We start from the raw sequence: 26,610 nt of genomic DNA on the forward strand, positions 1-26,610 counted from the left end.
CAAATTTTACAAAACACATGGCCATTTGAACTCACTGCTAGGGCCCCTTGGGGAGGAGAAGTAAACCGCACAAGAGAGAAGTCCTGAAGCTTAAGCCCCACGGGGTTTCTACTGAGAATGAGGGCCCCTCTGAAAAGCTAAGCAGTCCTGGGCCTTGGTTAGCGGAACTTTTAAAGTAATTCGCCAAAATACTTGTTGAATTGTGTTATATACAGTATGTGCTTTGTAGGTGCCTTATGACTGAATACTTGTCCGGGCACGAGGAAAATTAATATGTCATTTTAATAAGGTCGTAGATGCATCGCGGGCCCCAAGAAACTTATCCTCCCTGTGGACAAAGACGGTAAGGGGTGGGGAGTGGAGGGAAGCAAGGGGCGAGTGAGGGCTGGAAAAGGGCTCGTTAGAGTCAAGCGAGGAAAGAGAGAGTCCCAAGGATCGGAGAGAGAAAACAATCACTGTAGTCAGAAAAGTACAGCAAGCCCAGGAGCGGCGAGCGAGAGGGAGAAGGAGCGGCTGGCCAACCCCGCCCCCAAGCAAGTCCCTCCTTCCGCCGCTCGCCCCGCCCCCGCCAAACCCAAACGCGTAACCTCTACCCGGCCGCCTCTCATTGGCCATGCAAATGAGCGAAGTCTGCCGGGACCAATAAGCCGCGGCCACGGCTTGGCGAGCGTCTTCCGGCCCGCCCCCGCCGCACCGCCCAGCGGCTGCCTTGAGGGCCGAGGGCGGGACGCGGGGCGGCGGGGGCGCGGCGCGGCAGAAGTGAGGTGGTGGCTGGACTGCACGACGGCGGAGGTGCTCGGCATGGCTCGCCTGGTCCTCGGTAAGCGCGGGCTCCCCCGTCCAGGGGGCAGCGGGAGAGCTCGGAACCCCCACGGCGGGCCGTGACCCGGGGAGCGGGCGGGCGCGTGGCCTCGATCCGGCCCGCGCAGAAGTGGGGGATCGCGGGCCCGGCCCACGCGGGGGACGCAGTAGGGGAAGCCGCGGGGCGGTAAGGGAGCTCCGCGGCCTTGGGGTGGGGGGTGGGGGAGCGGGGGCGCCGGCTGCCCTGGGCCGGAGCCCCCCCGAGCGGGATCTAGGGCAGACGAGCAGGGCGCGTGCGGAGGTGAGGGCGCCCTTGGGGGCGGCCGTATCCCACCCGGCGGGAGCGTGTGCGCGAGCGCGGCGGGGAGGAGGAGCCCTGGGGCTGGGCTCGAACCCAGGGCGCCGGGACAGCCCCGCGCCCGGGTACGAGTGCCCGGTGCCGGGCTCCGGTGAAGGGGCGGCGACTGGAGGCCGGGGCGTGAGCTAAGGCCCGGAGCTGCGTTTGAGCCGCTGGGACCAGCTCTGGCTGATCCCTGGCGGATATTGAGTTTGGGCGGGTTCTGGGCCTCGAGCGTGTACCGGGAGGGTCTTGTCCTCACCACCTGTTTTATGGAATTCTCACTCCCCTCTCCCCCCAAAAATTGAACCATCATAAACCTTGTCCGGATAGTTTCATTAAAAAGGGACTAGTACCTCCCTAAAGCGGGTCTTAGGATGCAAGAGCACTTGAAATGTGATTGAACTTTTAAAAACTAAATTCAAGGCCGACTTTCCTGACTTAGTAAATGTCTTAGAGACCGCAGTGAGTGGGGTTGTGGATCCGTCCCGTCTCAGGGCTCTCCCTGGGCTCAGGCAAGGCGCTCTGACGGTGGTTGTGTGAATACTCTGGACCCACGGTTTGAGCAAGGTTTGAGTCCCAGGCCTCCGTCCCCGAATCTACGAGTTGTGTGAGTGGGAGCCAGTTACTTAACTGCTCCGGGCTAGTACTCCACAGAGTTGTTCTCAGGATCAGTGAGATTGTATATGTCCAAAGAGAGTTAAAAAAAGATGGAAATATTTGCTGTATTAGTGCAGAAAGAATAGAGGAGGGAGAAGGAACTTACTTCTCTTTGGTTGCCTGCAAGTGAATTCAGACAAGTCTCCAAATGACTCTGTGATTCATTCAGTTAGCTCATTATTTTAATACATGTAATCAGCCTTTGGGGGAGTCCTCTTGGTTTCTAGATTCCTGCTTTGAGACATGTAGTCTTGCTAACAGGTGTGGGACAGAAATGTTACTGACGCGGATTTATAGCATCCTTATCCGCAGTGGAGGAATAACGGGAGGCCACAGATGGCAAAACCATCTGCTCGCATAGACTCCAGACACTCGAATGTTCCATTTGTGCTCATTATCAGTGAGTGGAAGGACCATGTGAAATTTAGAAAGAGAACATTACTGGTCAGCATTAACCTACTTTAGCATCTTAAGTGGGCTCAGGGTTTTTTGTTTTCTTGAGGGGTTTTTGAAGAGGGTAATTACCGACTATTATGCAGTCAGAATTTGTACATCCTTTTTTTTCTTTTTTTTGGTTTTTAGGGCCGCACTTGCGGCATATTGGAGGTTCCCAGGCTAGGGGTCCAATCAGAGCTACAGCTGCTGACCTACGCCACAGCCACAGCAACGGCGGATCCTTAACCCACCGAGCAAGGCCAGGGATCGAGCTTGAAATCTTGTGGTTACTAGTCAGATTCGTTTCTGCTGCGCCACAACGGGAACGCTGGAGTTTGTACACCTTTTAGTGCTTTTCTGAGCATCATATTTGATTTCCTTCTAACCCTGCCACATCTTACTGCCCTTTAAGGGAATTAGGTCTTGAACCTTTATTATCAAGATATTTCCATGGATAGCCATTCCTAAGCAGGGGAGGTGCTTGTGGGAAGCAGGCCACTTTAAAGATGAGTAACAAAAGTCCAGCGCCATTGCGGGGGGGCTCCCGGGGGCTCCTGTCCGTGTTATACTGAGTGTCAGCAGTCAGGACCATCTGAATGGGAAGGAAGTACGTTCCTGAGGTAGAAAGTCCCGCCCTGTCCTTTGATGACTCCAGCCTGCTTGAAAGTCTGAAGGGGAGAGGACACGCCGCCGTCTGCGGGTGCCTGTCCTTGGGGTGCACTCCTGCGAGCTCCGGTCCTTTGGTTAAAATGTGGGGTTGAATAACCATGTACTTTCTGACTGTGTGGCCTTAGGCCAATGACCCGTTCACTGTCTCCGTTTCCCGGGCTAAGGTGGGCAAGGGGACGCAGACCCCTTAGCGTGAGTGACTAAGTGGTACCTAGTCATCTAAGTGTTAGGCTGAGCTAGGGTGGCAGTTTCGGGAGGGTCGTTGGATACACAGACAGATAGCAAAATGTCAGCCGTACCCCAGTCCCCCTTGCGAGAGTTTCTCTTAAGGAAATCATATTTATTTGAGGAGGGGAAAAGTATTGGAATTTTTAGCATTGGCCTGGTAATAATGCAGAATTGGAAACCATCAAATTATGTCAGGAGCGGATTGGCAACGTGATACCGCCATTGCAAATGGTTACGTGGGGGGACTCGATACCGTAGTTACTTAGGTAGAATCCGTAACTTCTTATGAGTGAAGAAAGGATTCGGAAGCGAGTGTCAGGATGTCCAGTGAGGTCCCGTTTATTTACACAGAGTTTAGAGCTCCGCGTGGTACAGAGAGAGGTCAGTAAGAAGACCCACCAGCGTACCAGTCGTTCATTCTAGTGGGACTGTTGATAGCTTGGCCTTTTTTCCCCCTAGTTTTTGAAAATTTCCCAAGGAGTGCAGTATATTGAACAAGTATCAATTCATAGAGTTTTTGGTTTTGTTTTGTTTAAGATAAATGTCTTTACAAGTAGTGGTAGAAACTCCATAGAGGATTTTCTAAGACCAGCCTTCCAAGCTTCTCAGAATTAGGCCTGTCTTTGCTCAGAGTCTTGATTGACTCGCTTGGTTAAATGATGTCCGGCTCTACTTAATCGTACCTGTGGCAACGGAAGGATGCTTGAGCAGCACCAGCCGATGGACGTGTAATTCCAGCTGATACGTGATTTAAAGTTTTCTAAAGTTTTCACATTTAAAAAGGCAGAAAGAAATAGGTGAGATTCATTTTGTAGACATCTATGTATCCGGTATATCAGAAATATCGATGAGATCGTGCCCGGTTTTCCTCTCTGAGGGTCAGTGTGTGTTTTACGCCCAGAGCTCGCCGCCTTTTGGGGCCCGGGCAGCTGGCGGCTGCTCCTCCGACAGCCGGCGTTGAGGGAGCCTCGAGGGAGCCTGGCGGTGGTCGGCTTGACCTCCGGCCACGTTCACTGTGTCCCACCTCTTGAAACGGAAGAGGAGGTCACGCAGCTGCAGGCCCCCCTCCCTGATTCGGGGTTCCCTCTTCTCCCCGATGCAGGCGTTTTGTTCCCCTAGTCCCTGTCCCCCAGCCCCTCCCATCGCACCGATTCCCTCTGCGCACGCCCACGTGCACGCCCACATGCACACCCACACACACGCCCATCCTGAAAAAGAAACCTTCCCCTCCCCTGCGTGTGCTTTTGCTATCTCCTGCCGAGTAGCAATCCTGTTTGAAAAGTTACCGTGTTAACTTAAAATTTGTAACCTCAAGAGATGAAAGGAAGGACACATGATTCTCTTCATAGAGGCTGAAACGAAAGTAATAGAAATTTCTTTAACGTAAAGTTTATTTCAACCCAGAAGCTGGGAAATGGGGAACCATACCTGCTGAAGTCAAAACATTTTGCTTTTTGGTATTATTTTAGAGGTATAAGCCAATGCGATTAGAAAATACCAAGAAATTTTATGTGTGTACATAGATATAACATATAATTTCTGTGTGTGTGTGTAGGTATATGTGAGGGGGTGAAATTTTGATAATATTACCAATTCAAAAAACTTAGGTTTTTTACATATTAGTTCAGAACTTATTTTTCTATGTAATTATTATAAACTACTTTTACGTTCCCAGAGTAGCCAACAAAATTACACTTGGTCCACAGAGTGGCTCGATTCTCCTATGAATAGTAGCTTCTCTCGCCTCCCCTTTGTAACACTGTATATGTGAACATTCCTTGGAGCTCAACCAGCAACTCCGAGCCTGCTCCTAGGCCATGGGGCGTGTTGGCAGGAATAAAAGTTTTTATAAAACCTTGAGAGAGTCACAGTCTGGTAGGGGAGGCCAATAATTATGTTTCCCATCACAAAAGCTCTAATAAAGACAGCATGCGAACAATGGAACTGAATAACGCCAGAAATACCGTGTGGATTATCTGAGGTCGTAGCGTCCACGAGCTGTAACCTCCCTATTTTTCACTGCCCTTGACCATCAAATGGCGACACTAGTACTGCCTCAGAGGGTGGTGGTTCCGGGTGGCGGTGTTGGTGTAGGACAAGGGCTAAGATCAGGATTTAAATCTGTTCCAGTGCAGCTCGAGAAACGAGAGTGGGGGCCGTCCCCTCCTTGCTCGGCACTGCACTGGGGGGGAAGAATTCCAGGGGCTTCCAGCAGCACCCAGGCCAGGGACGGGGCACGGGGGTTAGGAGAGAGCTGACCCAGGCCATGGTCCCTTGGAGACGCTGCTTGCCACCTGTCCTGTCTGAGCCTGACCCGGCTGTTGACGGTGTGCTCTTTGTTGCTGCTCCAGGTCTGATGAGCTGTACCCTCTTCGTAGCAGTTAATGGTCTCTATTCATCTAGTGACGATGTCATCGAATTAACGCCGTCAAATTTCAACCGAGAAGTCATCCAAAGTGATAGTTTGTGGCTCGTAGAATTCTATGCTCCTTGGTAAGTACTATAAAATGATTGTCAAGTATTTATGATACTTTATAAACCTAGGAAAAACACTATATAAAAATGTGATTTTATTCAGCCATCTCGTTTATTTTACTCATCTTCTAAAAGAGGTAGAGGACACATCCATGTCATCCTGATAAAAATGGGTCTCCTGGAGTTCCCATCATGGCGCAGCGGAAACGAATCCGACTGGGAACCATGAGGTTGCGGGTTCCATCCCTGGCCTCGCTCGGTGGGTTAAGGCTCCGGCGTTGCCATGAGCTGTGGTGTAGGTGGCAGACGTGGCTCAGATCCTGCCTTGCCGTGGCTGTGGAGTAGGCCGGCCGCTGTAGCTCTGATTCAACCCCTGGCCTGGGAACCTCCGTATGCTGCAGGTGCAGCCCTAAAAAGTGGAAAAGATAAATAAATATCTGGTTCGATTTCAGAATTCTTCTCTTGCCTTACATCTGTTTCTGGGGGACGTGAAGCTGTAACTGCCATGGAAGTTAATGGTGCACAGTTATATACAGTTGACTCTTGAGCAGCACAGGTGCGAACTGCCCTGTGTCCACTTACATGGGTTTGTTTTTCCCCAAGAAATTCGTGCTGCGGTATCCCATCACCCGTGGCAGTTGGGTCCTCGGGGAGAGAGGGGCTGACCGTGACGTGTTCTGTGCGGGTTTTTGACTGCAGAGGGTCAGCATCCCCAAGCTCCGTGTTGTTCAGGGGTCACTGGTGCAGTCAGAATACGGTATTGCACCAGTCGTTTAGGTAGTGAAAACATTTAATTGAGAACAACAACAGCAACAGCAGATAGGCCCGTAGAAACAGGTGAATGGAATCGGTGCAACGTGTGCAGGCGACGAGCACCTGCAGAGGAGGGTCTGCCAGCTGTTGCTGCAGGTGAGCTGCGTGGCCATCTGAGGTCCAGAGGGCCCTGGGCCCTGTAAGTCCATCCAGGGGGTAGTAGAGGAAATTCTTAAACACAAAAGATTCCCTGAGTCAGTACTTTTCAGGGTGTGCCTGATGAAAGGTTGTCCTTTATTGCTTTGTAATTGTTTCTTTGGAAGAAGAAAACCGAGTTTTGGAAACTCACTGCCAGTTTAGTGCAGCAAATTAAGGTAAAACCCTCTACTTGAAAAGTTTCTGCTGTCTCGGAGTTCCCATCGTGGCGCAGTGGTTAACGAATCCAACTAGGAATCGTGAGGTTTCGGGTTCGATCCCTGGCCTTGCTCAGTGGATGAAGGATCCAGTGTTGCCGTGAGCTGTGGTGTAGGTCGCAGACGTGGCTCGGATTGGACCCCTAGCCTGGGAACTTCCGTATGCCGCGGGAGCGGCCCTAGAAATGGAAAAAAGACCAAAAAAAAAAAGGAAAGTTTATGCTGTCTCATTGTGAGTCCTATTCATCCTAATACTTTTATTATGAAAATATAAACAGACACACTCCTATTTGCGCTGTGTTTGTTAAATCCACGGCAGAGTTCTGTCTGGGTTCCTCCGTGCGCATTAGGAAACGTGCAGGGGTGAGGATACGGGCGTGTTGAGTGCCTTTGTGGGCAGCTTGTGCACATGTGACCGTTTCGGTCCCTTACGGCATGTGAGTAATTTAGCTTGTTTGGGGCACCTACAGTGTGTGATAACACCTCATTCCAAAACTACAGCACCCCCGTAATTGAGAAGGTGGGATCTGGATCTGGTAGTTAATTCTGCGCTGCCGGCGGGGTCTTGCTTCATAGCAGCCCGGGTGAGTGTCTAATCAGAGAGGGTGTTTTTACCTCTTTGTTGTGCTGGGACTTTGGTGGCTTAGCGACGGCTTTGAATTCCTCCTTAGAGTAAAGGTTTTATGTGTATAAAGTAAGAGCTGTAGGCTCACAAAGAAAACCTAAATTATTGGGATAATAGTATTAAAATATCAGCTCTTGATAGGATTTCTATAGGACTCCCTTGCTGGGGTCTGACCGCTGGCTCCCGTAGCGCTGCAGCCGCGATGAACACAGATGATGTTTAAACACACCTGCAGCAGCTGTGGTGGTGACAAGAAATTGGCGGTGATTCTTTTATTTGGGACAGAGTCCCCAGGGTGTGCTGTTAATGTTTATAATCGAGGGAACGCCTAAATTTCAGTTACGGGTTAATGAAAATAGAGGGTTTCTCCCCCAGCAGAGTTTCCAGAGCCCCTACATTTTTGTCCCCAGTCCTTTGGGGCTCTGTGGACACCAGGTGAAGAACCCCTGGGTTGAGGGTCCGCTGCTGGGTTTACATTCATGTGACCTCTCCATCTGTTTTACATCGCTTCCCATTGAAACTGAAGGAGGTATATACCCTTGACAGTCTCCGAGTCCTCCTTTCGTTAGAATAATTCGAAATTAAGGAGGCACGAAATTCTGTAAATTTTGACTCCAGGACTTGGGAGTAGCTCACCTGGACATACTTACTATATGTAAGTATGTAGAAACACCATTTCAAGACATTTGCTGAAAGCTCCTGCCTTATAAAATAGTGGATTAAGCTGAGGACCCCTGGAAGGTGATGTCACCTAGTGAATAAGAACGTGGTTCTGGACCAGGACGCCCCGGTGGGCAGCTCTGCCACTGGGTGAAGCTGGGCGGGTTTCTTAACGTCTCAGGCTCTGGTTCATCATCTGTAAAATGAAAATGACAGCAAAGCCTGCCCGCAGGGCTGTCGTGCTGGGTAAGTGAAGTCTTCCAGGAAAGGAGCGAGCATCACGGTGCTGGCACCAGGCGTTTGTTCTTTAAGTCCCTAGAGACCTGAGTAGAAGAAAATTTACTTTGTTTAAAAAACAAACAAAATGATCAAATGCTGTTGTTGTTGTTGTTTTTCATTGTCACCGGTGGTGTGTCATTTTATGTCTGTTCCCAGTACTTATAGAACTCCCAAAATAAAGTTATTTTCAAAGAGCAAATAAAAAACAAAAACCAATCCAAATCACCTGTAGATGAGCCAGCTCTGCTGTCTTCATACAGTAGGTGTTAAACACAATGAAAATAACAGCTCCCTACAGCCTCGATGACTGCTGTAAACAGTAGGTTCCTGTACAGATAATTTTTAAAAGCACCTTTTTCTACGTGTTGTATGTCACAGCTTTTTTCAAGTGCTGGCACCTGGAAGACTTTTTCCTGGGTCTGGGTTTCTCTCCCTCTTTCTTGCTCTGGGTCACCACCACGTGGCACCAAGTGCTTTGCTCGTGCTGCCCTCGCTGCATTGGGCTTAGATGGGCACGCTTAACTCCGCTCGTGGGAGCCAGCGGACGTGGAGCTTTAGGCACAGGAGACCTGGCTCTAGAACAGTTCTAGAAACGGAAAGGTCGGGCTGGATCAGGGACTAGCAAACCTTAATGGGTTGAAGAATCCCTAGGAGAACTTACGAAAAACAACTCGGACCACACTTGAGCCACGTTTGACCAGAGAAACACTGCAGTTCCCGCTGGGGACGTGGTGTAAACTTTTTAAAGGCAGTTTAATTGAGCGGTCATTTGGAAGCTTTTTTACAGTGATAGGAAAGAAGATCGTAGAGAAATGGGACCAGCGAGCTCCTGCGGGCCCCTGGCGGTGTTGCCGCAGCGCTCTGCTCCCCGCGGCCCCCCACCCCCAGGGCCCGTCGCGCGGGGAGCCCTGGTGGTGGTTTCTTGAAGCGGGAATCAAAGATTTCACGGCTGCCTTGTTTGTGTTTTCCTCCCCTAAAAGGTGTGGCCACTGCCAAAGGTTGACACCGGAGTGGAAGAAGGTAGCAACTGCATTAAAAGTGAGTATCCGAGAGGCCGCACGCAGCCGTGTGTGGCAGAGTCAGTGGGTTCAGGCACATGGGCTGCATGTGCAACTGGCAGTCGATTCGTCTGTTGAAGCCCAGACATTCTTGGTCTGGGGCGAAAATTAGGTAGAGAGGAAAGGGAGCATGGACCTTGGGATTTTTTTCTTGTCTCTCTGGGTTAATTCTCTTTCCCAGTTAAATGGGATGGTTATGCTTCGCTCTGCTGCTTTGGGAGCGGCACCTGCCGCCCCCCAGCCTTGCACTCTGGACTGGCCGAGTGGACCCCCAGGCCAGAGGCTCGGTCATTCTGTTGGTGAATGGACCCCACCGCCCCTGCGCCCCCCTCGCCCACGGCCGCGTCCTCACCCAGCCGGTGCTTGCAGAATCTGTTCCAGTCGAAGGGGAAAGAGTAATTTCTCTCCCGTTCCCGCAGGATGTGGTGAAGGTTGGCGCGGTCGACGCAGACAAGCATCAGTCCCTGGGCGGGCAGTACGGCGTGCAGGGCTTTCCCACCATCAAGATCTTCGGCTCCAACAAAAACAGACCCGAAGATTATCAGGGTAAGGCTGCCCCCGGGGCCTCACTGCCCTGGCGGGGCTTTTCGTTTCAGCAGGTGCCTCCAAGAGAGGAAAGAGCCTGGGGTTCTGTAACCTGTGCGCCCCGCTCCCCGCGAGTGTCTCACCCTCTTCCGGCCTGAATTTCCTTATCCGTAAAATGCTGCACAGTGAGTCCTGCCTCTTCCGAGTCGTTCCAAAGATTAAATGTGTCGGCCGTGTGGACTCTTTATTATGCTCTATACCCGCACGGCCTTGGCAACGATAGTCATGTTTTGTGCTTCTGTCTTTCTCCTTACTGTCTTTTTAAAATACAGTGTTTTATTTTTATTTGTATTAATACTACTACTTTATATTCACTTAATGCTTAGGAAGGTTCTGTAATTATTGTCTGTGTGAAAAGATGCGCAAGGTTTTCTTGCTCTGGTCGTTCGTCCCGTCGCCGGAAGAGGACCTACCACATCAGAGTGGGAGAGACAGTCCTGTAAATGAGATGGAGAGTTTTGCCCGTGAATCTTGGTGCTTCGTAAACACGTATCCTGTTTGCATGGCGACGCTGTCGTGTGGCCTCTTTGCCTGTGGGTGGTAGGGCAGCCAGCCCTGCAGGTTGTCCGTTTCGTAGCGGCGTAAACGGAGGATCGGCTGTGCGTCCCCCAGGCAGCTGCAGGGGGAGCTCTGGCTCCGGCCTTGCAGGACTGAGTCTTCCTCGAGTCACCTTGTTCCCCTGTAGCGTCGCCTGCTACGTAAGGCGTCGCAAGAGGCCATCCTCTCTGAGGCAGTCACAACCACTAAGTTGAGCCCCACGCAGACGCCCCATAGGGCGTGATGTATTTAAAGTGTGAATTGCGGCTCATGCGGTCCTTTTTCAGAGGGTTTTGTGACGGGGGCAGGTAAGGGACCGAGCGCGGCGTCGCATCGCAGGTTTGGCTTTCTGTGAGACGCACCCGTGTTCAGGGCTGGAGGGGGAGGTGCGCCCACCCCGCGGTGGAGACGGAGGGGGTGTTCTCACCACTCGGCGTCTGGCCTCGTGTCCGGCAGACGGAGAGGAGGCGCGGGGCATCGGCAGAGGGAGCCCGGAGAGCCCGGCCCGGTTGGACGCCTGGCGGGCTGCCCAGCCTGCCTGGCGGCTGCACAGCAGGCATGAAAGCCTTTCTCTGGCTCCTGCACGGTTCCCGGAAAGGGCGCGTGGAGAGCGTGTGACTCCGTCAATGTCCGTGGAGTTGGTGCCTCACCAAACGGGTCCGAATCCTTGGAGATGAGGCCTCAGCCACGTGCTCTCGGTGAGACGCCCTGCTCGAAAGTCCCGTAAGATGAGCACTTGCATTTTTCTGCATAAACATCTGCTCGGGAAGAAAAATTGAATGCCGAGAGCAGGAGTTGGGCTGGCTCCTGTTTTTGCAAATAATTTTCAAGGAGCTCGCTGGTGGCCTAGCAGCTAAGGATGGGGCCCTGTCACTGCTGTGGCTCCGGTCATTGGTGTGGTGTCGGGTCCGTCCCTGGCCCAGGATCCTCTGGTGCCACGGGCACGGCCAAACTGGAAAACGGTTTTTCCGAACACAGCCCTCCGCGTTCATCCGCGTCGTCTGTGGCTGCTTTCCCGCTGAAAGAGCAGCACCGAGGAGCTGCGGCAGCGGGGCCTGCGGGCCCGGAAGTGATCCCTGCTCGGTCTTGTGCAGGAACCGTCTGTTCCGCCCTGGTCCCGCGTGGGAAGGCCCCGTCTTTTCCCCCGGGAGAGTCTCGATCGGGAGTCTTTCCAGGTCGAGCCTGGGGCAGAGGCGCGGGCTCGGAAGGTCGGTCGAGGGGGCTGCTGTGGATGCGGATCGGGTCCGCTTCTGGGCCGGGTCTTGCCTTTCTCGGGAAGGGACGCATTGGTGGCCGCTAGGGCGCAGGACGGGGTGGTGGGAGCACCCTCTGGGGCCTCCTGTGCAGTGTTTTCTTTTTGGTGTCAGGTCTGAAGGCTTCTCAGAAGGTTTTCTCCCTGGGCAGTTCAATTAGAAAGTTTTTTTTTTTCCTTTTAAGACCCTTTCTAAAGAGGTTTTGTTAGTTTTGCCTTTGAACTCTGAAGCTGGTGTCAAGGCACATGTTACCCCTCTGCTTCCGGGTCAGGCCCCCATCTCCTGAGTCTTTGTGCAGCACGCGCTTGTTGGTAAACTCCCCAAGTCTGTCGCCACTTGAGTTTTACTGCAGGGCTTCTTACTTCTTCTCTCAGGAGTAGGGTCAGCGAGAGAACCTCATGACCGTGTTTGAAGCCAGGCCTGGCCTGGCCTCCGGTCACTTAGCTTCAGACACTTGTCTCCTACTTTGTGCACAGTCCTTCCGTCCGTTATCTCGCAGAGATGGTCTTTCCATTTTGCTCCTTTGGTCCCCTCTCTTTACAAATCTTCCCTGCTTTCTTAACTAGATACTCTTTTTTTTTTTTTTTTTTGTCTGTGTGCATGTTATACATTCAGTAAACATCAGTGAGCTGTCCTCAGGGGTGGATGGTGTTTGGGGGCGGCCAGAATGTTCTCATTCACACGAATCACCTGGAACCAGAGAAGAGAAATGCGTTTTAAAGGCTAGCAGGACGTGCGCTCTGGAGAGAAATTGGCTCTATCCGAGAGGCATGTGGCTTGTTAGGCCTGTTTGAATTTCAGGTGAAGCTGACAGATTATTGGTGTCACATGCAGCCCAGCCACCCCGTTCACCTGCTGGCCTTGTCTTCCCGTAGGTGGCAGGACGGGTGAAGCCATCGTGGACGCCGCTCTCAGCGCTCTGCGCCAGCTCGTGAAGGATCGCCTGGGGGGCCGCGGGGGTGGCTATAGTTCTGGAAAACAAGTAAGGCTGTGTATAATGTCCGTTTTTAACATGTGTCATGATTTTGAGGCCTGAATGTAAACACCATGTAGAAGATTTTTTTTTTTTTTTTGGTCTTTTTAGGGCCACACCCGCGGCACATGGAGGGTCCCAGGCTAGGGGTCGAATCGGAGCTGCAGCGGCCAGCCTACGCCAGCAGCGCAGGATCCAAGCCATATCTGCGACCTACACCATAGCTCATGGCAACATTGGGTCCTTGACCAACTGAATGAGGCCAAGGGTTGAACCCGCAACCTCATGGTTCCTAGTCAGATTTGTTTCCACTGCACCACGATGGGAACTCCAGAAGATAATTTTTAAAAAAAAAATATTTTAAATTTGGAATTCCCTTGTAATGCAGCAGGGGGGTTAAGGATCTGGTGTGGTCACTGCTCAGCCCAAGTTCAACCCCTGGCCCAGGAACTACTACTACATGCTGCAGGCATGGCCAAAAAAAATTTTTTTTTTAATTAGTGTACTTTCACTTAAAAAAAAAAAAATCCTAGGACGTTGAGTCAAGTGACTGCAGATTGAGTCAGCCACTCAGCCTGCTTGTTCGGCCTCCTCAGAGTCACTGTCGATATAGCCGGTCTCCCTGCCAAGAACTAGACCCTGAGATAGGCTTCCCTGGCCCAGGGCAGAGGTAAAAGAGCTTGAACGACGGTGGCGGGGGAAAGAGCTCCTGGCCACGGGCCCTGGACTCTGGCCTCCATGGCCTTGGTGGTTCTAGGGTGGAGCGGGGAGACCAGCTCCCTCCAGGTCAGCTCTGGGCAGACACAGGTGGAATTTGGCTCATCTCTTGGCCTGTATCCATGGCAGTCAGGCTGAAATCCCTGGACATTTTGCAATGGGTAGGGAGGAAGATTCCTGTTTGTGGATTGGGTGTTTAGATTCCCTTGTATGGGGAGTTCCCGCTGTGGCTCAGTGGGTTAAGAACCCCCGACTAGGATCCATGAGGATGCAGGTTCAATCCCTGGCCTCACTCAGTAGGTTAAGGATCCAGAGTTGCTGTGAGCTGTGGTGTAGGTTGCAGACGCGGCTCGGATCCCACATTGCCGTGGCTTCGGTGTAGGCCATAAGCTGCAGCACCAAAAAAAATCAAAAGAAGTGAAATTCGGCCTTTATGTACTGTGTTCCTGTGAGGAGACGTTGAATTCTTGCCTGTTCGTACGGGCACAGCTCATTCTGCTGCACTTTGCAGATGATGCATTTTTCACAAATTGAGGCCTTGTGGCAACCCTGCCTCAAGCCAGCCTGTCAGCGCCATTTCTCCAGCAGCGTCTGCTCCCAATGCATGTTGGTAATCCGCGTGGTGTTTCACGGGTTCCCCTATGCGTGTGCAAGCAGTGATCTGTGATGTTACCACTGGGAGAAGACGACGACTAGCCAAAGGCTCCGAGGAGGGCCCGCGTGTTTCAGCGCCACAGTGTGTTAATGAAGAGACGCGTGTTGCCCTTTCGATACGGCGCTGGGGCACACGCACTAGACGGCCGTACAGCGTGCACATGACTTGCACATGCGCCAGGAAACCAAACGCTTTGTGCGAGTGGCTTTACTGCCAGGCTTGCTTTATTGCGGTGCTCTGGAACCGAACCCACCGTGGCGTCAAGGTCCGCCCGGGTAGGTAAAGACGGCCCTTCCCTCTCTTCGGAGACCAGCCAAACTAGCTTCCTGATACAGACTCGGGGCTCATCAGAGCTGTGCTCCTGCCTGGGAATTGAGACTTTGACATTCAGGGAGCACAGTGGTCTCCACCGCTCCCGTGGCTTTTGGCCCAGGCAGCAGACAGCATTATAGCCACGCTGCTTCGAAGGTTTAGTACTGAAGAAAATTCTTTGCGAAGATAAAAGGATTAAATGTTTTCAGCTTTCTTGAATGGTAGGGACTTTATTAACAAGGTCGTAACTATAGGAGTTCCCGTCATGGTGCAATGGTTAGCAAATCTGACTAGGAACCATGCATGAGGTTGCGGGTTCGATCCCTGGCCTTGCTTAGTGGGTTAAGGATCCAGTGTTGCCGTGAGCTGTGGTGTAGGTCGCAGACTCGGCTCGGATCCTGCATAGCTGTGGCTCTGGCGTAGGCCGGTCGCTACAGCTCCAATTAGACCCCTAGCCTGGGAACCTCCATATGCTGCAGGAGCAGCCCCAGAAAAGGCAAAAAGACAAAAAACAAACAAAAAAACAAGGTAGTAACTGTAGTTAAGTTTTAAGGTTGTGGAGTGGAGTTCCCACTGGGGCACGGTGGGTTCAGAACCTAACTTCAGTGGCTCAGGTGGCTGTGGAGGTGCAGGTTCAATCCCCAGCCTGGGAATTTCCATATTCCTCGGGTGCAGCCATAAAAAAATTAAATAAAATAAAATAATTCCTGGGGTGAATGAGCACCAAGCTTGAGGCTGAATTAGAAGAATGTAAGGCTTCGCTTAATGAAAACAGCAAGTGTGCTCAGATACACGTCACATGTTAATTCTGAACGTGCTGGTGATTGTTGGAGAGTAAATACTGTTTGCCAAGTAAAAATAGTATATTCAAGAGCATCCCCCATCTGAGTAAAACAGTGTTCACTTGAAGGAAAAACTCAAAACTTTAAGAAGTAGACATGATTTTCGCTTTCTGTGTGTTTGGAATGGGCCCAGGGTTCTTTTGGACCCGGTCATAATTAACGTTTAATGTCGCAAATGACAGGGTAGAAGCGAAGGTTCGGGTAAGAAGGACGTGATTGAGCTGACGGATGACACCTTTGATAAGAACGTTCTCGACAGCGAAGATGTTTGGATGGTTGAGTTCTATGCTCCTTGGTGTGGACACTGCAAAAAGTAAGTGCTTTGGAGCGTGTGCTTTCTGGGCGACGTGCCGCGAGTGAGCGTTCACCTGCTGGCTTTGAAGTGCCGGCCGGGGCGCAGATGAGCCCGTGTCTCCCCGCAGACGCCCCAGCTCTGTGTGAAGGATCCACATGGGTCACCTCTGTCACCTTTTCAGAGATGAACGGGGACCTGGCGTCCAGATGGGACCTGGGGCGGGGCGGGGCTGGGGGTGACTGATGAAGGACCAGGAGTGACCAGGACGGGGCGGCCTCGTTCCCTTCCTAAAGCCGCGGGCAGGACGCCACCCCAGGGCGACTGAGCTGGGTCGGGCCGCCGTGCACGCAGGAGTCAGAGCATCTGTGCTCGGGGTCAGAATCGGCTTGTAAAGTGCAGCCTTCTGCCCGCAGTCTAGAGCCAGAGTGGGCCGCGGCAGCCACGGAGGTGAAGGAGCAGACCAAGGGCAAGGTGAAGCTCGCGGCCGTGGACGCCACCGTGAACCAGGTCCTCGCCAGCCGGTACGGGGTGAGCAAGCTTTCCCTGCAGGGCGGTTTCCTGGGTGACACACGCTGTGTTCAGCCGTGACTTCGTCCCGGGCGCTCAGCCTCCCCAGGAGGTAGGAGAAGGTCAGCCGTTTCGTCAAGAAGAAAGGCAGTCATTTTACTGTCGTCCCTGGGACATCTGGGTCCCGGTACCGTGGGGGTTTCTCAAGGGTCTCTTCTGGGGTTTGAGCGAGATGGGGCCGAGCCTGGTGGTGAGACGGGTGGAGCCCCCTTGGACGCTGGGGAGGGGTCAGGGACGCTTTGGTTGCATGAAATTTAATTACCTGTAAGGCTTTAGAAAGCACACGGATTGTCGTGTCCTGAAAGGTCGGCTGGGTGCTTACTCTCATCTTTTGCTGTGAATAGATCAGAGGATTTCCTACCATCAAGATCTTTCAGAAAGGCGAGTCCCCCGTGGATTACGACGGGGGCCGGACGCGGTCCGACATCGTTACCCGGGCTCTTGATCTGTTTTCGGATAACGCCCCGCCCCCTGAGCTGCTCGAGGTAAACCTCGTCCATCGCCTGTAATGAGGAATGTTCCCCAGTCTGACAGTGGTGGATATGAGAGCAGGAATGAGCAGTTCTGGAGATGTCCATATACGACGGGTGCCTTAAAAAAAAAAGAGTAATGACACCGTCTTTTCAAATTAGCTTTCTCCTCTTTTAAAATGCTCTCTTTCGAGTGTTTTGGGACTTTCGAAGGGGAAAACTTGGCTGATAAACTGCTGCTTTTTGTAATTTGCAGTACTAGAGTGGTTGCACCGTGAGCAAAAGCTTTATTCGTTCTTTAGAATGCATCTGTCTTTCATTTAGCATTCTCAGAAGAACAGCTAACATTTATTGAGCATCTAACCATGTGACAAGCACTGCTCTGGTGCTTTTACATAGATTTGTCTCATTTAATTCTCACGTGAATCCGCTTAGAGGTAGATACTGTTTTTATCTCTCTCTCTTTTTTCTTTTTTTTCTTTTTACTGCCGCACCTGTGACATGAAAATTCCCAGGCTAGGGGTCAAATCGGAGTTGTAGCTGAGGCCTACGTCACAGCAGTGTAGGATCAAAGCTGCATCTGTGACCTAGACAGCACCTCGAGGCAATGCCAGATCCTTAACCCACTGAGCGAGGCCAGGGATCACACCCCCATCCTCATGGATACTGTGTCAGGTCCCTAACCTGCTCAGCCACAATGGAAACTCCTCTATCTCAATTTTACACATGGGGAAACAGGTGCAGAGAGCCTCACATTTATGTAAACATACACGTAGTGTCTTTCTTATCTTTCTAAACCACTTAATGGCAGAGCCAGGCTAAGCCCAAGCCTTCTGGTCTCAGAGACCGTGTGTGTATAAACAGGTGCCTTACCACTGCTCCTGAAAGACAGATGGCCAAGGGATACAAACGGGAATCTTCACCAAGTATCTCGTTGGTGTTTCTGCCCCAAACGCGGGAGGTATCGTTTGGGAAGAGCCCTCTGTGGCTCTTGAAGTACTCTGTTCTTGAATGAGAGTGACGAGTCTTTGTTTTCAGACTTAGCCTTTGAGTTTGGGTTTGCGTCATGAGACCTCTCAACAGCCCTTGTCGTCTGGGTTCCACAGATCATCAGCGAGGACGTCGCCAAGAAGTCGTGCGAGGAGCACCAGCTCTGCGTGGTGGCCGTGCTGCCGCATATTCTCGACACGGGTACGAGGAGCAGGGCCTGGCTTCTGTTCGCCGTCTGTGCTCCCTGCTCCGCGAACACCTGGTAAATGGACTGCCTGTGCCACCTCCACTGTCCTCACCTTTAAAACATTGTGTCTCTTTAAATCAGGAGCTGCAGGCAGAAATTCTTACTTGGAAGTTCTTCTGAAGCTGGCAGACAAGTACAAAAAGAAAATGTGGGGGTAAGTCATTGGCCCGATGGTCTGAGTCTCCGGTTGCGTGGGAGCACATGGGGCTCCTGGAAGGGTCTGGTTCCCTCTGTTTTCTGTAGGATGTGTTCCTCCGCCGACTTCGCATGTTTGTTTGTTTGTTTGTTTGATTTCCAGCGTAAAGTAATTACCTCCGAGGAGGAAGCAAAGGCCGCCGCCTCTCATTTATAACACCTCAGTTGTATGCAGCGTGCTTTTTCTTCCTGGAGTCAATGTTAACGGGGGTTGGGGTCCTGGGCTAACAGACAAAAACTGACTTAGTCGCAAAGCTGGATTCTAGCACAGCCTCGAAGGCTCGAGAAAAACGGCAGTAGAGGTGTGTTTCCTGCCTCTTCTGCGTGAGGCTGGATGTGAGCACGCCTGCCTGTGCTTCGTTTCTCTTTCTCTTTGGCTCTGTCTGCCGCTGTCCCAGGTACCTTGTCGAGGGCAGGGACTGGTCACACATTTTTGTGTGTATGAAGTAATGGCAGGCATCGCTGTGCCTTTTAGAAAGAAGCTGTTAGGCTTCTGAAGAAAACGCATGATAACCCGAATGATATTGGTAGGATTTCAGGCAACAGAAGATTCTTCAGGTTTATTGATTCATCAGTGGGGGGCGGGCAGCTGTCCTAGAGACAGACCCGGGGGCTGGAGGAGTGAGGGTTTAGGGCGTAAGAGAAGCTGCTTAGAAACATGTATAGAAGACGTTGTTTTAAAACTTACCTTTAGTTCTTCTTTCGTTTCTACACCCATTCCATTCCATAAAATGTGTGATGTGCCATCTTTTGTTCTTTAAGATCCCCTGGCTGGGTTCTGACGAATTCCGAAGGGATCTTTGCCCTCAAAGCCGGCCTGCTTTTCTAGGTGGCTGTGGACAGAGGCCGGAGCCCAGACCGAACTGGAGCACGCGCTGGGCATCGGAGGCTTTGGCTACCCTGCCATGGCTGCCATCAACGCCCGCAAGATGAAGTTTGCTCTGCTAAAAGGATCTTTCAGTGAGCAAGGCATTAACGAGTTTCTCAGGTGACGCGTTGTTTTGTCCCTTTGCTTGGTTCTCCTGCGGTAATGGGTTCCAGACTCGGTTTCTGTAGACCGGGCGTGGATGAGGTGGTCTCGTATGTGGCGTGTTGGAGGAGTCAGGCCGATAGATGCTCTTCCTGTGCCCAGGAAGTGGTCCATGTGGTGAACGATGCGGGCGCCCTCTTCCTCTCGGCCACCTTGCCATTCTGGGCACGTGGCCCTGGGTTTGTCCTCGTTCTCATAAAGGTCCCATGTGGGCTAGAGGCGCCCCACCTCACCCACCCTGGCAGCCTTTGTACCGCCGACTTCAGGTGAGAGGGTTTCCCGTTCTGGGCATGGGCTCTAGAAGGCGGTTAGGTGTATGTACTTAGTGACTTGGGGGCGAGGGGTACTTGGAAAACCAAAGACGATGCGACCCCTGTGAACACGCCGGTCGTCAAACAACCCATGAAGCTGACCGTCATAAGGAGGCTGAACTGACACTTTCTAAACGTGGGAGCAGCCACTGAGCACGGCGGTCACCCCGAAATGATGGTTGTGATGCCTGCATCTTTTCCTGAGAAAGATGTTACGGGGAGCTCCCTGGGGGGGACTTGGCGCTTTCACCGCGGCCACTCAGGTTCAGTCCTAGGTCTGGGAACGGAGATCCCGCATCAAAAGCCGCCCCGCACCCCAGTCAAAAAAGAGTCATGTTACGTTGGCTTGGAAAAGCAGCCAGAGAAGTGTGTAACTGTGCCCTGTACCCCCAGAAGTGAGGAAAAGGCTCGAGCCGTATGTGCCTTCGTGGCTGTTCGCTTGTTTGAGAGCAGGGGCCCTGTTTCTGCAGGCGTGCGCAGAAGCCAGCTCTGTCAGCATTTAGCCCAGAAAGAAGAGAGTGGCAGAGGGCAGGCGCATAAACAAGCGATTTAAAAAAAAAAAAAAAAAAAAAAAAAAAAAACCCTTTTTAAAAAAAGAAAACTGGTGGAACTCTGCCCTCAGGATGATGCACCTTTTTAAAGGTTTCACATCTTGCCTGTAGTCTTTCTGTTTGCTTGTGTTGCTGCCATTAAGAGGGAAGCAAGGGGGGTTCCCCCCCTTATTGAGTGCCAGCCTCGGCTTCTAGATGTCCAGTAGCAGATAGATCTTGGCCTTTTATCAATTCAGAGGCCAGTGTCCAGAGAGGACAAATAGCCTGATTAAGGACGCAAAACTAGTAAGAAGTAGAACGGCTGGATTTCTATGCCTCGGGCGCAGTTGTGTTTCCCACCTAAGACGCAGCCGGGTTGGCCTGGGCCTTCACCTCCTTCCCTGAGCTGTGCCGGTGGAGATGCAGGTCTGCCTCACGGCACTTCGGGCCTCTCTTCTGCCCGGGCCGCAGTTCAGGGAATGGTGGTAAACTGGGTTTGTCTTTGTTTGTTTGTTTGTCTTTTTAGAGCTGCCCCTTCGGCATATGGAAGTTCCCAGGCTAGGGGTCGAATCGGAGCTGCAGCTGCCAGCCTCTGCCACAGCCACAGCCATGCCAGATCCTTAACCCACTGAGCGAGGCCAGGGAGCGAACCGAGTCCTCATGGTGCTAGTCGGGTTCTTTACCTCTGAGCCATGACGGGAACTCCCTGAACTGGCTTTCTGCACATTTGTAATCCTGTTTTCTGAGTGTAACTGCTGTGTGTGTAGCAGGGTTTCTCCACGGTGGCACACTCCCCGCTGTGGGCCGGGTAGTTCTTCCTCCTGTTCGTTATGAGATGTTCAGCAGTGCCCGGCCTCTACCCCCTGGATGCCAGCAGTGTGTGTGCGTGCACATGCACAGTTGGAACAATCAAAAATGTCACTAGACATGGAGGTTTAAGAACCACGGATACACATTGAAAATTTGCAGCGTCGCCAAAAGCAGTGGATAAAACTGCCCAGTTTTCCCTCCATGCAACGTGACCGTTGTCAGATAACATACAAGAAACTTGATACCCTGTTTTTGTTTGTTCTTTTACCCATATTCTTTTCGTTAGTTGACAGTGTTACGTGAGTTTCACATGACTAGTTGTGTGTGTGTGTGTGTGTGCGCGCGTGTGCGCTTTTACAGCTTCTGTCCATTGGAGGTTATCAGGAGATGGTGAGTGGAGTGTGCCCTGTGCTGTGCAGCAGGTCCTCGCTGCCTCCCTGTTGTGTGTGTGTGTGTGTGAGTGAGTGTGCGAGTCCCAAGCCCCCGATGTTCACCCATATTCTAAGCGCCCTGCAGCAGGGGATCTGCAGGCACCTTTGTAAAGAAGCCTTGTGCACAGTCTAGTCATTTTCTCTATAGCCTTCCAGTGCGTGTGGATCTTAGAGCCTGACCTGTGAGGAATTGCCCCCTGTAGATCCTTGAGGGGGCCTCTGGGACCCGTGGGCCGGTTCCAGGTGCTTCTGCTTTACTGTCAGAGATCCGAGGAAGAGGTTTCCGTTTTAGGATACGCTCTTTGAAAAAGCCTTTCTGGGGGCTTGAGTTAGTGTGCACCTTGGTTAACCGGGTGTTAGTGTGGGCCTTGCCCCATGTTCTGGATCAGCTTGGATACTTTGCTAATACTCGCAAAATAGGTCTGCTGTTTCCTTAAATTATTGGTAGTAGCTGGCTTTATTTGCTGCCAAGGCTGTAGTCAGGAGTTTTATTACGTTGTCATAGGGTTTTATTGTTGCCCCTGATTGAAAAGATAATCCTGGGAGTTTCCTTTGTGGCTCAGCGGTTAACCAACCTGACCAGCATGCATGAGGATGTGGGTTCCATCCCTGGCCTCTCTCCATGGGTTAAGGATCCGGCGTTGCCGTGAGCTGTGGTGTGGGTCGCAGATGTGGCTCGGATCTGGCGTGGCTGCGGCTGGGGTGTAGGCCAGTGGCTACTGCTCTGATTCGACCCCTGGCCTGGGAACCTCCATATGCCGCAGGCACAGCCCTAAGAAGACCAAAGAAAGAAAAGATAATGCCATTCCCTGAAGTATGTTTCAGGCGGGAGGTGGGACCTGCTTTCATGCAAACACGGAGACTCATGGTTGTTTTTAAAAAGTCCTTTCCGCCCTCTGCTGACGTGCCCGCTGCTCCTTCCGCAGGGAGCTGTCTTTCGGGCGCGGGTCCACGGCGCCCGTGGGAGGCGGGGCGTTCCCGGCCATCAGCACCAGGGAGCCTTGGGACGGCAAGGATGGCGAGGTGAGTCCAGCCACCAGGGAGCCTGGGGACGGCAAGGATGGCCAGGCGAGTCCGGCCACCAGGGAGCCTGGGGACGGCAAGGATGGCCAGGCGAGTCCGGCCACCAGGGAGCCTGGGGACGGCAAGGATGGTGAGGCAAGTCCGGCCGAGCCGCGCGGGCAGGACGCCTCCCGGCTCTGGCTCAGCTTCTTAGCCTCGCTCGGCCCCGAGGCTGGCTGCGAACCGGGCCTTTCCATCAGAGCTGCGCCTCGAGCAGGACCTGCCGTCGCCCCTCCCGGGCCTCGGGGGCTCCTCCTCTCAAGTTCCTCGGCCCCGCTGCCTCCTGCGACGCCGCAGGCCAAGACGCCTGGGTCGTGCTCGCCGGGCCATTCGCCCCAAGCTGAGCGCTTCTCAACCTGGAGAGAAGCGCAGCGGGGCCACTTCGAAGTCAGCCTGGATTCCAGAACCCTTCCCAGCGGGCTCGAAAGGCCGACTTCAGTAGCTCCGGGGGTTTGTCCCCGTGATGATGGGCGAAGTTAGAAGCAGGAGCAGGAGCTGGGTCGGGGAGAAGCTGCTGGGATCCAGCTCCCCCGGGCCGCCCGCCGTGAACCGAGACCAGGGCCCGCGTTCAGGGTCGCCCGCCCCTGCGTCCGCGCTCACCCTCCCTGCAGGGCCTCACGGGGCTCTCTCTGCTTTTCAGCTTCCCGTGGAAGACGACATCGACCTGAGCGACGTGGAGCTGGACGACCTGGAGAAGGATGAGTTGTGAGGCGCTCGGCCCAGACTTCAGTTCTCTTTTCTTGGGAGCAGATTTTCCAGCAGTGAAGGAACACGCTTCACAAACAGATGACTCTACCAGTGGCCTTTTTAACCAAGAAGTAGCACTCGATCCGTCATTTGAAAACACTGCGGCAGGGAACGTGTGCGTCTCAAGAAAATGATGCGACATTCTATGAATTGTCGTAGCCAGTGAATTGGGTTGTATTCTGTCACTATTTTGAAGAAAGCGGATGGGCTGTTGAAACCTTTCCCTCCCTCCTCTGACTGCTGCTTGAGTGTTCGCGGAGGCTGTTTCCTACATCCAAGTTTTTTAATGTGATCCTTTCATTTGAATATTAATGGCTTTTTTCCATTAAAGAATAAAACGGTATTTTGGACAATGCCAATAAACGTATGAAATTAGTGTCCACATCCTAAACGCGGAGTCCAGTGTGTCGCCAGTTAGGAAGGGACGAGCTGGCCGTCTCTCCTCCCGTGGATCGGCCTGTGGTCTCAGGACACTAGCTGGATGCCTGCCCCACACGCATCTCACCCGGGTCCCGAGAGGCTGCGTTCCAGCCGTGAGCGGGAAACGCGGAGGGGGGTTAGCGAAGGATGAAAATCGGTGGATTGTCGAGTGAGAACTGCCTTCGTCGCCCAGCGCGGGGTCTCAGGGCATCACCGGTGACCCGTAGGAAGGTAGCAGGTCACACGGTCAGCCCGAGGCTTTTCACGTTGCTCCTAGACCCTCGTGACATGTCCACGAAGGTGTGAGATTCAGCAGCACGTAACCGATTTCTAGGAAGTCCCCATTTGTGCAAAACATTCAGGAACTCGAAGGTTTGAATTACGTTAGACTCTTAAGTGACGAGACAACTCAAAGGACTGAGAACACCTCTTTATTGTTAACTTAAAAAAAATAAATACGACTGTAACTGATTTTCGTGAGCAGTTTCTCTCCACATCTCAGTTCTGTAGGCTGCTTAGACTGTTCTCTGGCAGAAGGAAGGAGGCGCCCGGGGACCGCGGGAAGGTGCGGGGGTAGCGGTGCCAGCTCGTCGCAGTCCTAGTCGAAGAGGCTCAGGTCGATGTGGAAATAGACGTAAGGAAAGTAGTCTTGGTTGCTGAGCTGCAAGCCAGGGATCTCCACGGACGCCTGCGACAGAGGGCACGGGCCTGAGCCACCTGCCTAAGCCCGTTTCCCGGCTTAACCTTTCTGGTACTTTCTGCTCCCCTCCACCCCCCATTCAGACACACCCCCTTGCTGAAACGTGCAGCACTCGTGACGCGTAGGTTCTCCTAACAGCCTGGCCGGTACCATTTTTGGAAAGCAGCTCCCACGTGGAGAGCTCGGCCCTGCCGCAAAAGGCAGCTTTTTCTGAATGAGATACTCACATCCAGTATACTCGCAGCTGCGACCTGATCCAGGTGTCTGAAGACGGAGTTCAGAACCTCTCTTAGACGTTTGGTGGATGACTTCTTATGAGGCTGCAGGAGAACTGCCTGGAAGTTCACCGGCAGTCCATACCTGTTCAAAGTGTGCGGAGGAGTTACCGCAAATACGGGCAAAGTAACCTAGGAGTAAATTCTAGGAAGAATGACAAAGCATTTCCCGAGCAGTCATAGCCTAGGAAAGGAAAACTTAGTTGAGAGGAATATCAGAAGCGAGACAAATGACTGGATCTCCCTGTGTGGACAAGTCTTTAGAACGTGCCAACCCACTGCTCATAGTGCCACCTTTTGACCACGAGGCCAAGAGGTCTTCCCAGGTGTGTGTGGGGCTCAGAGGGAGGCCGTGGGACTAAGAGTCTGCCTCCAAAGCGAGTCATTTTTCTCCATTAAAAGGACAATGCAAACACCACACAAATCTGGTGGATCAAGATTTTTTGTTTTTTTATTTCTGCTTTTTTTGGGCCGCACCCGTGGCATAGGGAGGTTCCCGGGCTAGGGGTCAAATTGGAGCCACAGCTGCCAGCCTACACCACAGCTCATGGCACTGCCGGATCCTTAACCCGCTGATCGAGGCCAGGGATCGAACCCGCATCCTCGTGGATACTAGTTGGGTTCATCTGCGCTGTGCCACAGGGGAACCCCACTCCGGGTTACCTGACCCGTGCCTTCCAGCCCAGTGGCACAGTCCTCGCCATCGCAGGTGTCTGCGATGATGGCGAGAGGATGGGCGCCTCAGGCAGACCTGGTCTGTGTTTGCACAAAAGCACACTGGCAGCCACATGGAGGATGAGCTGGAGGTGAGGACCAAGGAAGGGGGTGTTGCCCTTGGCAACAAGTGGGGTGGGGGGGCGGGATGCAGGCGCGGGGTGGGGGGAGGGAAGGGACGTGAGCATGAGGGCGCAGGGGCGTCCAGGCAGCCCTGAGGTTTGAGGAGGGACCAGAGGCCGCTGGCAGGAGGCAGATAGGGAGCAGGGGACTGCGAGGAGAGGGGGGCCAGGGAGCCAGGTGAGGCCTGTCGGGAATGAAGGGCAGGGGCGGAGCTCCCACTGTGGCCCATCGGTAACAAAGCCAGCTGGTATCCATGAAGATGCAGGTTTGATCCCTGGCTCCGCTAAGTGGGTTAAGGACCCACTGTGGTGTAGGTCACAGACGAGGCTCAGATCTAGCGTTGCTGTGGCTGTGGTATAGACAGGCAGCTGCACCTCCAACTCGACCCCTAGCCGGAGACCTCCCTGTGTGTGACTATGGTAGGGAGACACGGAAGCTGGGGCAGGAGAGCAGGGCGGTCGGGCGGGTGGGTGGTGGGAGGGGGCCTGAGGACACCCCCGGGGCTGGGGGGGAAGGGTGAGGTGCCTAGAGCCGAGGGGCGCTGGGGCTCGCAGGCCAGAGCAGGCCAAGCTCTGGCAGAAGGGGGCAGCCAGTGTGCGGTGCTGCCAAGAGCCCCCGAGTTCAAAACACAGGACGTGTTCAAACACAGAAAGCAGGCTTCAACAAATATTCCGAGTCTGTTTTTGTCAAAATTATGCATATCTACAAATTAACAAAACCAAACCAGGAGTTCCCGTTGTGGCTCAAGGAGTTAAGAATCCAACATAGCATCCTTGGGGATTCAATCCCTGGCCTCTTCATTCAGTGGATTAAGAAGCTGGTGTTGCTGCAGTGTAGGCCACAGATGTGACTTGGATCCTGCATTGCTGTGGCTGTGGCGTAGGAAATTCTATCTACCTCAGGTGCAGCCGTAAAAAGAGAATAAATTCTAAAAATTAAAAAAAAAAAAACAAAAACAAAAACAACAAAGCCTAGGAAGGATGCTAAACACCAGCAAGTTAGTAGCCTTTTCTCTTGGTGTTAAAACTGCAGGTGATTTTTTTCATTCTTTATGCTTATCCATAGTTTCTAAAATTTCCAAATATAGTGAACCTATTTTGCGTTTGTAGAAGGAAGGAAGGAAGGAAGAGAAGGAGGAAAGAAAAGGTAGAATAAGTTTGGTGATGATGGTTCTGTTTGGTTGGGGTTTTAGTTTTTCCTGCGGCCTTGGCGATTGGGCCTTAAAGGTCAAGGACAGAGACGGTGCTGGTGTTTCTTCCAGGGGCCCCTGGGCCCTGGCTGGCTGCACAGAGGGGTGAGGGGAGCAGGACACCAGCCCCATGGCAGGAAAGGGACAGCACTGGACAGCGGGGGCCTCAGGGCCGAGGAAGGGGCATTTGACTCAGAAACCCCTAAGCCTGTTGCCAAGAGCCAGGAGCTGCAGAAG

General features: G+C 52.7%; 2 protein-coding genes across 20 annotated transcripts in view; one reads left to right on the forward strand and one right to left on the reverse strand.

Annotated features, from left to right (window-relative positions):
- Window positions 1–736: 736 nt before the first annotated feature.
- Window positions 737–23,315, forward strand: PDIA6 (protein disulfide isomerase family A member 6). Of its 2 annotated transcripts, none has more exons than XM_085015461.1 (13): window positions 737–820; window positions 5,482–5,623; window positions 9,316–9,373; window positions 9,813–9,939; window positions 12,644–12,890; window positions 14,863–15,580; window positions 15,976–16,090; window positions 16,474–16,614; window positions 17,706–17,790; window positions 17,918–17,990; window positions 18,861–19,019; window positions 22,070–22,166; window positions 22,846–23,315. In XM_085015461.1, exons 6-13 carry the CDS (start codon window positions 15,540–15,542, stop codon window positions 22,912–22,914), a joined length of 780 nt encoding a protein of 259 aa, XP_084871587.1. In that variant the 5' UTR covers window positions 737–820; window positions 5,482–5,623; window positions 9,316–9,373; window positions 9,813–9,939; window positions 12,644–12,890; window positions 14,863–15,539; the 3' UTR covers window positions 22,915–23,315.
- A 472-nt stretch (window positions 23,316–23,787) lies between these two features.
- ATP6V1C2 (ATPase H+ transporting V1 subunit C2) overlaps window positions 23,788–26,610 on the reverse strand; it is a 50,390-nt gene continuing 47,567 nt past the window's right edge. For all 18 annotated transcript variants that reach the window (XM_085019971.1, XM_085019970.1, XM_021087845.2 and 15 more), the window contains 2 exons: window positions 24,300–24,432; window positions 23,788–24,060 (listed from right to left, as the gene is read on the reverse strand). In XM_085019971.1, coding sequence (XP_084876097.1) covers window positions 23,971–24,060; window positions 24,300–24,432 — 223 coding nt within the window. In that variant the 3' untranslated portion in view covers window positions 23,788–23,970. The remainder of the gene's footprint in view (window positions 24,061–24,299; window positions 24,433–26,610) is intronic.

Source organism: Sus scrofa, chromosome 3 (genome assembly GCF_054392235.1).
Source record: "Sus scrofa isolate SSC_HxYL_T2T_F1_AM1 chromosome 3, Sscrofa_HxYL_maternal_Yorkshire_Landrace_v2.0, whole genome shotgun sequence".
Taxonomy (NCBI): Eukaryota; Metazoa; Chordata; class Mammalia; order Artiodactyla; family Suidae; genus Sus; species Sus scrofa.